This window comes from Silurus meridionalis, chromosome 26 (genome assembly GCF_014805685.1).
Source record: "Silurus meridionalis isolate SWU-2019-XX chromosome 26, ASM1480568v1, whole genome shotgun sequence".
Taxonomy (NCBI): Eukaryota; Metazoa; Chordata; class Actinopteri; order Siluriformes; family Siluridae; genus Silurus; species Silurus meridionalis.
This window is the reverse complement of record NC_060909.1, coordinates 2,036,513-2,049,201: the sequence shown is the minus strand read 5'-3', so window position 1 is coordinate 2,049,201 and position 12,689 is coordinate 2,036,513. Positions and strand designations below refer to the sequence as shown.

General features: G+C 40.6%; 1 protein-coding gene across 2 annotated transcripts in view; it reads right to left on the bottom strand.

Moving 5' to 3' along the window:
* myo1ea (myosin IEa) overlaps positions 1 to 12,689 on the bottom strand; it is a 57,737-nt gene that overhangs the window by 31,437 nt on the left and 13,611 nt on the right. For both annotated transcript variants that reach the window (XM_046840523.1, XM_046840524.1), the window contains exons 2-6: positions 11,286 to 11,429; positions 8,894 to 8,983; positions 8,242 to 8,336; positions 2,796 to 2,883; positions 133 to 222 (exon numbers count right to left, since the gene is read on the bottom strand). In XM_046840523.1, coding sequence (XP_046696479.1) covers positions 133 to 222; positions 2,796 to 2,883; positions 8,242 to 8,336; positions 8,894 to 8,983; positions 11,286 to 11,429 — 507 coding nt within the window. The remainder of the gene's footprint in view (positions 1 to 132; positions 223 to 2,795; positions 2,884 to 8,241; positions 8,337 to 8,893; positions 8,984 to 11,285; positions 11,430 to 12,689) is intronic.

Genomic DNA, 12,689 nt, shown 5'->3' with positions numbered 1-12,689 from the left:
TTTAACTGGAAGTTCCTTCTGTTTTCTTTTGTCCCCATGAAGCTCTCTCAGATTCAGATTCAGTAAACCATATGACTTTTAGAGCGCTCGCTCTTTCATCCATAAAGCCACTGCAGAAGGTAGAACGCTTACGAATCGGCTCGAATTGTTGTTCCTCAGCGTCTTGGCGTTCCCGAAGGCTTCCAGAAGAGGGTTGGACTGCAGAATGATGTCTTTGACATGCTATGGAGAAAAAAAAAAGAAAGAAAACGCAGCAATGATGATGATGAAGATGATGATGATGATAATGATGACAATTAGGTACTTTGACAACCTTATGCCTCCGACACAGGCTACTTGTCATGCCGATACGCACAAACACACACACACACACACACACACACACACACACACACACACACACACACACGGAAGTCATCTGGCCTGGATTGCATTATCTGCTCCAAACCATCTGCAGATCACTGGCACATGCATTTTAAATCAGCAAACATCTTTTATTATACACAGACGTCGTATGGTAGCATTTCTGGGGAGCCTGTAAACTCAACTGCTGTCATTTGTCAAGAAAACGTGACTGGAATTCAGAAGGCGGACCAGCAACATGGACAAACACACTCCTGAATATCCAACAGGTCAAAGAGAGTTATTTAATCCATACAGGAGTGTATTTGCATATATAAGACACAAGGGGAAAATTGCATGCAGTATAAAATGGACTGGAGTCTGTTTACTAGATACAAGAGTATTTATTATACTGCATAAAAACATTCTGCATAGATAATTAAAAATAATTTTATATTTTAAAGTGTTTAATAATAAAAAAGTTCCCCAAACACCACGTTCTGGGGAATATGTTCATAGAGACTGTGTACATAAGGCACATTTTCAGAAAAGATCCTTTCAACACACAACATATTCAGCTCATTATTAACATGAGTGTGGAACAAACATCTCTCTCTCTTTCTTCAGCGGAGGAGAGAAGAATAATGAACCGATAGTGAGTTCGGAGACGATGTTAAATAAGTGTGGAAACACAGTGTCTTTTATGTTCTTTGAGAGACACACATGCATGTTCCTTTTATTTCTATGCAACAAACTTGGTAATGTAACAGTATAAAGATTTACTTCGATCAAACAAATCCAAATGTTCCATCCGGACAGTTCGTTTCTCCAAACTTTCTTTCGGCTTCTCCCATTAGGGGGCGCTACATCGGACCATCCGCATGATTGATTTGGCACATGTTTTTACGCTGGATGCCCTTCCAAACGCAACCCTCCCCATTGAGCCGGGCTTGGGACCGGCACTAAGGCTTGAACATCCCTAATGGCTGGGGGTGGTTCCCTGACCGGGGATCAAACCCGGGCTGCAGCGGTGAGAGCGCCGCATCCTAACCACTAGACCACCACTGGGAACCCAGTTCGTTTCAGTTCCTCCAAACATTCAGCTGAAACACTTCGCCATGCTCTTTTATTTATTTTTTTAAAAAGCACCAAAGTTTTTCTTCACTAGTTGGAGATTTCTTTCTTGTGATCCAGTTCATCCCAGAGCAGTTAATTTAGGTGTGGTGACTGGGCAGGTCGTTCCATGACAGATAAACACTCCAGATGACTGTTTGCTCTCTAAATATCGCCTACAGAGCTCGGACGTATTCGTCGTTTTGGCTCGTCGTCTTGTACTGTGAAGGCGGTTCTGTTTTGAAGTATGGAATGGTAGCCATGTTGGTTTAGGATTCCGTTTTATTTTCTTGTATAAGTCTCCAACTTTCCCTGCTTCAAAACTACTCCAAACCGATAAGCTTCCACCCATTTGTTTGACTGTGGGTGAACATGCATGTGTCTCACAAACAATAGTGCTTCCAAACTTTTCACAGGTACTCATATACATATATACACAACCCCCAGTAATAAAAAAAGACTTGAATAACAAGACAGAAAAAGGAATCTGTGAAGGAACGTCAAGAGCAGAACGAGCAGGAAGATCATATTAGAATGTAAATCCAATACACTGCTTTGTTTGGGGACATAACAGACATATATTTAATTTTGTATATATTTGGATATTCCAGATTCTGGATTACATTCCAAAAGTGGCAGCTTGGTGGTGAACTCCTGACCTTTAGATCAATAACCTAGAACCCTAACTTTTTATCTACCATTTCCATTTGTTCCCTCTGGGAGGTGCAGCTTAGTAGTGAAGACACTGACCTTTGACTCTGAAGCTCATGAGTTCAAATCTCAATCACACCACGCTTCCACTCCTTGGCCCCCGAACAAGGCCCTTAACCCTATATTAGGTTTGTTGTATGAATTACATAAATGTAAGTGGCTCTAGATAAGGGTGTCTGCAAATGTGGTGAAAGAGAATAAGTGTAAGAGCACAATATATCATTCTCATCATCATTATCATCATCATCAGGATAGACAGGTCATGAGTTCAAATCCCAGCCACACCCAGCTGTTACTCATGGGGCCCCCAAGTAAGGCCCTTAACCCAATGATAAGTCCCTTATCCCTGAGATAAATCTAAGTCGCTCTGGGAAAGGGTGTCTTCCAAAACAGCAAAAAAAAAATAAAGACATTGACTCTGGACTAATGACTCTGGATCAGAAGATCACAAGTTCAAATCCCAGGACCACCAAGCTGCCACTGCTGGGCCCTTGAGCAAGGCCCTTAACCCTCAGCTCCTCAGTTGTAAATAGATTTTTATAAGGGTGTCTGCCAAATACCGTGAATGTAAAGCAGCTTAAAATATGAAAAAAAAACCAGGTTTGTTTTGACAGACGTGTTGGACTCACCTGCACTCTAGGTCCTCCTCCAGACACTCTCGAGACGTAGCTCATAATATATTTGGCTGCGACCGTCTTCCCGGCACCGCTCTCTCCACTACGAGACACAGAAATTCCAGTCAAAATTGCAGTCCACACAAAACACAGAACGCTGCGTCATCAGAAAACTCAGAGAAGCTCATTCTCAGCATCCGTAAGCAGGACCTGACCGCTTTTCCACAAATAAACAAAACACTGGACTATTCTCACTGCCATTGATACACTATTTAAAGGAGGCAGGAAACAAAGACAGGGAACATACACTGGGGAATTTTCATTGAGGTCAGAAAACTCTGACAAGCTCTGACCCAGCAATTTAAGAGAAATGTTTATGAATGGCATGGAAGGACCGCATGGATTCACTGCGGCCTTACAGCTGCAGAATCGCTGGTTTGATCTAGAAAATTTTGTCTTTCTTGTGTTTCAATCATATCTTTAAAGGGGAACTCATATCTTTTTGGTTTCTTGGGTTTCCTTCTTATGAAAAATCCATGAATGAGTGTGTAACTGGAATCCCATTCAGGGTCATTTTCTACTTTGTATCCTAGAACAGCCTCTGGATCCACTGTGACCCTAAGCCAGGGCTGTTTCTAGTCTTTTTGGCACCCTAGGCAAGATTCCTATTGTCACCCCTCCACGGCTCCGCCCTCCCACCACAATGCTACACTCCTACACCATACAAAATATTCACAACCTTCCATAAAAAAAGGTTAAACAGTTAATAATCAGTGCAGAATTGAATGTAAACATTTACCGTATATATTAAACTTCAGCAGAAAGGCAGGAAGAAGGCGGAGAGTGGTTGGGGGGGCGCTCATTGGCGCCACCTAGCTAGTTGGTCACTAGGTGACCACTTATAACTAGAAATGGTGCTGCCCTGATGAAAGGATGAATGATGTGAATGTATTTAAAAGTCTAGTTGTGAAATGTAACACTTTCTATTTAACATAAATCAAACACAACAAAAAAAAAACCGTTTCCTTCAACTTTAAATGCCGTTCAGAATTTGTAGCTGGTTTGGGCGACGAATCAGAAGGTTATGAGGTCCATGCCTAGCTTCACCAAACTCCTGATTGTGGATCCTTGATCAAACCATTTAGCCGTTTCCTTCATGAACAAACCAGTGTTCTTAAACATTTTTAAGTGAATGAATTGTTCTCGATCCTGTTCCTGCTTTAGTAGCCGTGAAGCAAAATATTACCGATTGGAGATATTTAAGGAAAAGACCTCTTGGAAAAAATGATATTTGGTGCTCATTCTGAACAAAACTGGGTGATGGGATTAGTACAAAACAAAAAATCCGGTTCATGAACCAGTTCGGACGTGAGCTTTACTGGTTCCATGAAAGGAGAAAGGGGTGGAGCCTAGTTCTGAAGACAATGTGGAGCTTAGGACAAGTTTTATATCTGTACATGAAGCATAATTCCATTTAATGAATATATATTGACTGATTTTCTTGTTGCTTTGGATATAAGTATGTAGAGCTGTAAATGTATTGCTGATAAATATTAATAGAGTAGAAGTAAAATGAGAAAAGCTCATTTTATTTTATTTTATTACGGCACAAACCTTTTACTTATTGTGTTTGATTGACAGACTATGTACAGTTTGCTTTCCATGTGTTTTCTATGTGTTTTCATGTCAAGTCAACACAGTCATTACATCGGAATAGTCTAAATTTCCTAACAGTGATGAGAACTTTAGAGAAATTAGCCAATGCTGACATTTCACATTACATCACACCATATGGAAGTTGACGGTTGATGCGTATTTACGACGTTATTCTACTTAACCCAAATTTTCTTGAATTTCTCAACAGACCTGCTGGAAGCTCATATTCTTATCAGGTCTCTCACTGTCATCTCAATGTCACTCTGCATATAAAATACCTGAGTTCATGAACACCTGACCAAAAGATTCATATGTAACATCTGATTCCACATTTATTCCCCATTTGCTCTTATAGTAACATGTTCCACTAGATTTTGTGGATATTTGTGCTCATTCAGACACAAGGGTGTTAGTAAAGTCAGGTACTAATGTAGGTGAGATGAAAAGGCCTGGGGTGCAGTCACCATTCCAAAGGTGTTCAACAGGGTTCCAGGGTGATATGGTTTACATGGGTTGGAGTGGAAGATCTTTAATGGTTTGCTAAAAAGCTCTCACCTATTTGGGAGGAACTGGAATAGGAAATTCAAAAAGCTCATACGCATCTTATGGTCAAGTCTGCCCAAACTTTTGTCCAAATAGTGTACAAGCCATTGGAGAAGGCCAGAGGAAACATTCAGAGATCAATTATGCACGTTGCACGTCAGTAACTCTATACACCTACTTGTTTCAGCCAGTTTCAACCTTAGAAGCCTTCTTACTTTGTCTTTTACACACACACATGCACACACACACACACACACACAGGCACGTGTGCACAAAATTAACTTGTGTTAAGATTCAACGTCGCTGTCCACTTTATTAGGAACATCTGCATACCTGCTCATTCATGCAGTTATCTAATCAGCCAATCACGTGACAGAAGTGCAATGCATCATGAAGGTCATGAAGATACGGATCAAAAGCTTCAAGCTTAAATCACACATAACTGGTTGTTGGTGCCCAGGGAGCTTGTTTGAGTGTCTTAGGAACTGCTCTTTTTGGTTTCCATGCGCTTTTATGTATGAAAACAAACAAAACATCTACAACCCCAATTAATAAAAACGTTAGGACACTGCAACAGAATCTCATAGAACCATATTCTATTTACAATAAAACATAAAAATCATATCAAATGTTTAAACTGAGAATAGATACCATTTCAGAAGAAAAAATTAGGTCATTTTGAATTTAAAGGCAGTGACGCATCTGAAAAAATTAGGTACAGGGCCATGTTTACCACTGTGCAGCATCAGGTCTTCAGCCCGTATACATCTGCGAACTAAGAAGACTAGACGCTAAAGTTTTGGAGGAGGAATGCTGTCCCATATGTGTCTGATACAGGATTCTAGCTAATCAACAGTTCTAGGTTTTCTTTGTTGTGTTTTTCGTTTCGTGATGTGTTAAATGTTTTCAAATGGTGAAAGATCAAGACTGCAGGCAGGCCATTTTAGCACCTGGACTCTTCTACAACAAAGTCATAGAACTTTCTTGCTCGTATATGCAAGCCCTTCTCTGAAAAAGAAAGTTTTCTGGATGGAAGCATTGGATGGTCCCTCTCCTCTTTATTCTGAATGATGTAGTATCCATGGTTAAAATGAAAATTACAATTTGTCTGGCCACAGAAAAGTTTTCCACTTTGCCTCAGTACATCTTAAATAAGCTTTAGCCTGGAGAGGATGGTGACTTTTCCGGATCATGTTTTTTGCATGATAGAGATGTAACCTGCATTTGTGGATGACATGGCAAACTGTGTTCACAGACACTGATTTCTGGAGGTGTTAGTAAACCCATGCAGTGATTTCCATTACAGAATCATCACTGTTTCAAATGCAGTGCCGCCCGAGGGCCCGAAGATCACAACCATCCAATATTAATTTCCGCCCCTGTCAACTTGTCCAAATGACATTTTACACAGTATCCCAACTTTTTTTGGAATTGGGGTTGCAGTTTATGGATTTGCTATTAGAGTCCGTAGCTGCCGAATACCACGCAGATGGAGCTTGGAGGAAACGTTGCTAATTTCCTGGATAATTGGACAATAGCAAAAAATGAAGTGGATGTACATAATTTCATAATTTGCCTCTCTGTGACTCAACATCTAAGTGATGTTAACTTTCCACTGAGACAGGAAATGAGTAATACAGATATTGTCATTTCTCTAACCTTAATCTATTTCCAAACCAAAGGCTAGAGCTTTAATCTGGGTGCTATTTTGAACCCGGTTCTGTGGGAGTACCCAATTGTATTTTGTAATTCCATGGATTTATTGGCCAAATATGGACACTGGGTATAAAAAATAGATTTCCTGTGAACGCTGTCAGCTTCATTCAACAGTCCGTGATAAAACTCATTACCTCAGCCAAAACAGATGCAGTGCTGCACCATACAATGCTGGTGTTTGTGTTCTTTAAACCAAACTGTACATCCACCCTCTCCTTTTGTGGCAAAGTCACAATGATGGCCTGATAATGAGGTGATGAGGTGTCCCTGACTCCCTGGGAATTACCTCTATTCTCTCTGTATCCTTACCTCGGTTCCAGTGAGGGACAATTTCCTCTCTAAATAGCTTCCTCCACTTAAAAAAGACTGTTTTTATGAAACAGATCCCCCAACTTCCGTCACCATTGTGACTGTATAACAATAGGAGTCTATGCAATATTTAGGTCACATAGTTAAGTATGAGTGAGATCAAAACAGCAAGCGGAATAAGCCTGGCCGAAAGCAAAACAAACGATTTATCCTGCACAATATCTTGTAGGATGTGTGCTCAAAGAAACAACAGTAACATGTTAAAAGGGAGCTAAAAATTCCTGCATGATAAAAAAGGAAAGAAAGTCAAAGGTAAAAAAGGAGGAAAAAGTGCTGCGAGTATGAAACGGCTCATTTCTTGATTGGGCGAAAAACTTTACATCATAACAATAACATTAGGTTAAAGTGCTATCCTGACCGCACAATGCCTGAGCAGCAGATTCAGGCATGGTCTTTGTTTGCTAATCTGGTCAATCATGATCTCACTTCCAGTTTATTTGATGTTTTTTGTCCTGGTTAACTGACTGCTGGACAAACAAACGAGAAGGAAAATGCTGAAGTGTGAGCCATTCGCCATGATGTAAGCGATACAGTCAGAACCCAGGCCTCATCTGCGGCAGACCACCAACACACACAACAAACCAGAACTTCCCTCTATCTCGCAAAATGAAAAGAGCTGAAGCAGTTTTATGCGGTAACCATACACCCCAAATCCTCTTTCAGAAGATTCATAAAGTGAAAAAGAACTGAGAAATTTCGCAGCTGAACCTACGAGACTATTCCAGGTGAACTTCCTGCACTGTGGGAGCAGGAAATATAAAAATAAATAGCTGCTGCTCTTTGTTTTTGACCCACATGCAAGACAGAATATGCAAATATCCACCAAGTGTAGGTTGAGATCACACTGATGATACCGAATATCCTGTGAATGACAATGCTGGAGATTTAAATACCTGGAGTCAAAGAATATAGATAGTGGCGTATGCATAGAAACTCATTCATACACCTCTAAATCGGTCTCAAGCATCAAGCCAGTCAGCTTCTATATCACCTGAAGTGCCTGAGCTAGTCAGGCCTGCTTTCCTCCTTTGCATTATCTCATTAATTGTCTTGAAAAAGAAAAAAGCTGCCACGTGTCCAGCGAGCTCACAAAACCAACATGGCCACTGCCTTTCTTAACAATAAGACAACTCCCACGTGGCTGAGACGGGTGAGTCAGACTTATTTGTTTGCCTACCTGATAATGACGCACTGGCTTTCACGTTCAATCATCATGTTTCTGTACATATTGTCTGCCAGCGCATAGATATGAGGAGGGTTTTCATATTGAGCCTACAGGAGAGAAGGACAGAGTTAGTTAGAGCGGGTAAAAAAAAATATATATAAATAACACATTATAATATAAAAATCGTACGGGTTAAAATTTCGCATCGCAGACGCTACCAAGAGCGACATGCTGTTTGCAGAGGTGACTTCCTGCCAGGTGAGTTCCTTATAAGACAGGTCTGAGCTGCATTCCCTTTAGAGAAGAATGCGGTGGGTACAAGTATCTGGACCGCACCTTATTTCTTTAAGAGCTGAAATAACATGCGTAGTCGCTAAATGTATTGAATATTTCAGTTGGGATTTCACTGGTGAGTCTAAATAGGTTTTACAAAAAAAACCCTCTTTTAATTCCAAGGCATTTATGTTTACGGCGTTTGGTAGACGCCCTTATCCAAAGCGACTCGCATTTATCTCATCTGAAGGTTAAAAACCTTGCTCAACAGCTTGGACGCGCTAGAATTTGAACCCGTAAACCTTCCGTTCAGAAGTCCAATATTTTCAACCCTGAACTGCCACTTCCCAAACTTCCTGCATTTCTTAGTCATTTCCAATAGAATACTTACTGCTCCCTGGTACATCTCCACCTCCTTGTCCCCAAAGTATGGCATTTGTTTAAATGGGTTAACAGATATCAGCACAGGTCCAATGTATGTCTATAAACATAAGTCAAGGGGGTATAAAAATTTTGTGATTATAGTGTATTATATTTATGCGTTTTTACTGTATACTGTATATTCATGTATTGTCCCCCAGTACTTGGTTCTACATATGTAATTTTGTCTATATGTGGGTCTTCCCCAACAGTTACCATAAACTTGGAGGCACACAATTGTACAGGATGTCTTTTAGATGTGATTGCATGACATTTTCACTTCACTTGACAATGACATGACAATGCCTCTCTGCACAAAGCCAGCTCAACGAATATATGCTTTACATGGGTTGGAAGATGTGGAAGATCTCCTGCTATAGAGCTCTGACCTCAACCCTTTTGAACTTGATGAATGTGGATGCTAACTGCACCTCAGGCCTCCTCAAGTCATTTAGATCAGTATCTGATTTTACTAACACGCTTATAACTGAATGAGCACAAATCTCCTTCAAAATATAGTGAAACATCTTCTCAGAAGTGTGGAGATTATAATATAAGCAAATGTGGACTAAATGTGGAATGGGGCGTTCAATAAAAAGTACAAAACAGTTTTATAGGCAGGTGTCAACGTCTGTCTGTCTGTCTGTCTGTCTGTCTGTCTGTCTGTCTGTCTGTCTGTCTGTCTGTCTGTCTGTCTGTCTGTCTGTCTGTCTGTCTGTCTGTCTGTCTGTCTGTCTGGTTCTCCTTTCCATAATAAACTATGAGGTGTTCTCTTATCTACTTTAATTCATTATATACAGTGTGTTAAACATTATCTAAAGCTACAAAAACAAGTCTGTGTTTGATTCTAAATACAAATCTGAGAAACTAGAAGCTTTATGCTTTCCTTCAAGTTCTTAAATATCTAAAATACGGCTGAGATAATCGACTCTATTTAAAAAAAGGGGAACTCTTTTTTTTATAAAAAAAGAATCATGGAATGTGCTAAAACTGGCAAGTGAAAAGCAAAGTTAAAAATAAATGATGATGAAGATGATGATGATGAGTATGATGTGTCATATGGTAGCAGAGGAACTCATGCTTGATAGGTCAGAGGTCTGCAAAGGCAGTACTGTCTCCTCTGACTGGAGTCACTTGGCAGGCTGCTGCTCGTCGCAAATAAAGGAAGCATTGAGCTTGACTCACGCTGACCTCAGTCCCATATGCCGCTGACTGCAACACTGCATCACTGTTACTATTTTCTCTCTACAATCACTGCACTTAGTTTGGGTTCAAACATCTATGGCCTGAAGTAGCTAAAAACCCTTAATCCTACTCATTCCAGAGATGTTCATGACCTATGAGATTTCTGCAAGGTCCAAAGAGGCTGTTATGCCTTGAATATTGATACATACCCTGATTATTATGTTATATAGACAAAATTTGTCTGAGTATAAGATGCTTTTTTGAACATCTCAGTCCCTATTTTTATGTTATAATAACCTCCACTCTTCTGGGAAGATGTTCCACTAGATTTTGTGGAGAGTTTTGCTTATTCAGGAACACCAGACCTGATCATAATATGGGTATGTGCTTCATTTTAGATCCCACTTCATATTTTATCCTCATTTGCTCTTATAATAATCGTCACACTACTGGGAAGATGTTTTGTGGAGATTTGTATTTATACATAAACACAATTGTGTTAGTAATATCAGGTAGTGATGTAGGTGAGGTGAGGAGGCCTGGGGTGCAGTCAGCAAGCTTTTAATCAATTGTGCTGTAATGCAGGCCAATCATGATCTTCTGGTCCAACCTTCATAAAAAAGCCTTCAGGCTTGGTGCACAGGGGTATTGTCATGCTGGAAAAGGTGTGGGTCTCCTAGTCCAAGTGAGGGGAACATTTTATGCTCCTGCATCCAAAGACGTCTAATACAAATGTGAGCTTTCGGGTTTGTGGTAAAAGTTTGAGGAAGAACCACATATGGCTGGAAAAGTCTGGTGTTTCAATACATTGATCCATATTGTGTATATATGACTATCACAAGCTCTTTTGTTGTGAGAAAACAATAGAGCTCACGAGAGTCTGAAAGTACAGTGATTTGACGTCCAACCCATCTCATTTTTGGATCAGAGTGGCTCGGGCTATATACATGTTTGGTTAAGCCTGATTACAGTCAGTCTAATCAAGATCTAATCTATGGAGTGATGGAACAAATCCAAGAGCACATTTAAGAGAAAATGCAGGAAATCATTTTTCATCCATAAATAACTGAGGAGAGGCCCGAGGAGAACCGTACGTACGAGAGCTTTTCAAACGACACTTCTAAATCCTCTCGTACTCCTGCTTTTACACTGCCCTCTTACTGATCATATAAGGATACGAAAATGTAGTCGTCCATATATCTCTTCTTCAGGTTTTCCACAATGGCGTCTTCGTTGATTTTGGAGAGCAGCACCATATCGTCCACGCCGCTCTGCTTGACATTGTGGCTCTGCCAGTGGTACCGGTAGTGTCCCCGGCTCCCCTGTAACAACACACACAAAACACATTCACACATTACTTACAAAATTAACACTTTTGTTTCACAGCTCCTTAGATATAATCTGCTTTCAGTACGATGCATTTGTACGCTTAATCCTCATGCATTTTATATTGCGAGTTCGTAATGTCTTCAATGAATACCTGAGCTGTTCTCAGTATTGTGTTTGCATGATAAACGGTGTTTTGTGTACGCTTAGTTTCAGGAAACCTGAATTTCATTGTATGAGAACAGCATAGTGTATACGAATGGTGATGATGTAGGCCAAATAAGCAAAACACATCATTTCCCAATGACTTCATGTCTCAAGACAGAACCTGAATACTGCCTGTTCACTGCACATCTGGATTCGGGGCATTTCCTTAATCAGCAGCCCCCCCGAAAGCTTTGCTGACACTCAGAGTGTAAAAACCGTCCACTCGGTGAAGTGACCGCATGGTGTATTTTCTCTCAACACACAGATGGGGACTTCTGTTGTTACTAAACTCCCGAAAAAGAGCAGCGTCAAACAAAACCTTCCCCTGTCCACTGCGAATACTGCTTTTGATGCTTGCGTTTCTCAGATCTCAGATCTCACCTTTTTCTCTTTTTTTGATTGGCCGACAAGTCAGTGTGAACTGATGCCAAAACGCAGCACGAGCGTCTTTACTCTACTGTTCAGATATTTAGACGTTCAAGAGTCCGGAGAACAAACACAGACACAGAACAGAAAACATTCAATTCATCTAAAAGGTTAGTTTTAAGGGTTTGATATGTCTGTTCTTCTTTTAATACAATATATGGACAAAACTTTATTGGGACTCCTGAAATTTCCAGCGGTATATGCTTCTTCCACAAACAGTTACTATAGATGAAGTGGTAGCTCAGTGGTTAAGACTCTGGGTTACTTCTTAGTAGGTTGAGACTTCAAGCTCTGAGTTTGCAAAGCTGCCACTCTTGGGGCCCTTAAGCAAGGCTCTTACCCCCAGTGCTACAGGGGCAATGTGTCATGGCTGATCCTGCACTCTGACCCCAGCTTCCTTCACCTCTCTTTACAAATTTGGAGACACCATTTCTTTTTTGCTTTCATTGAACTAGAAGACTCAAACCTGTTCATGATGATGCCCAGGTGTACAAAAAAGGCATGAAGATACACTTTGCATGGGTTCTCTTGCTATAGAGCTCACAACCCTATAAAACAGTGAATGTGAACGCTGGCTGCACCCCCCCGGTCTCGTGAATTCGCCTACACCAGTCCCTGATTTA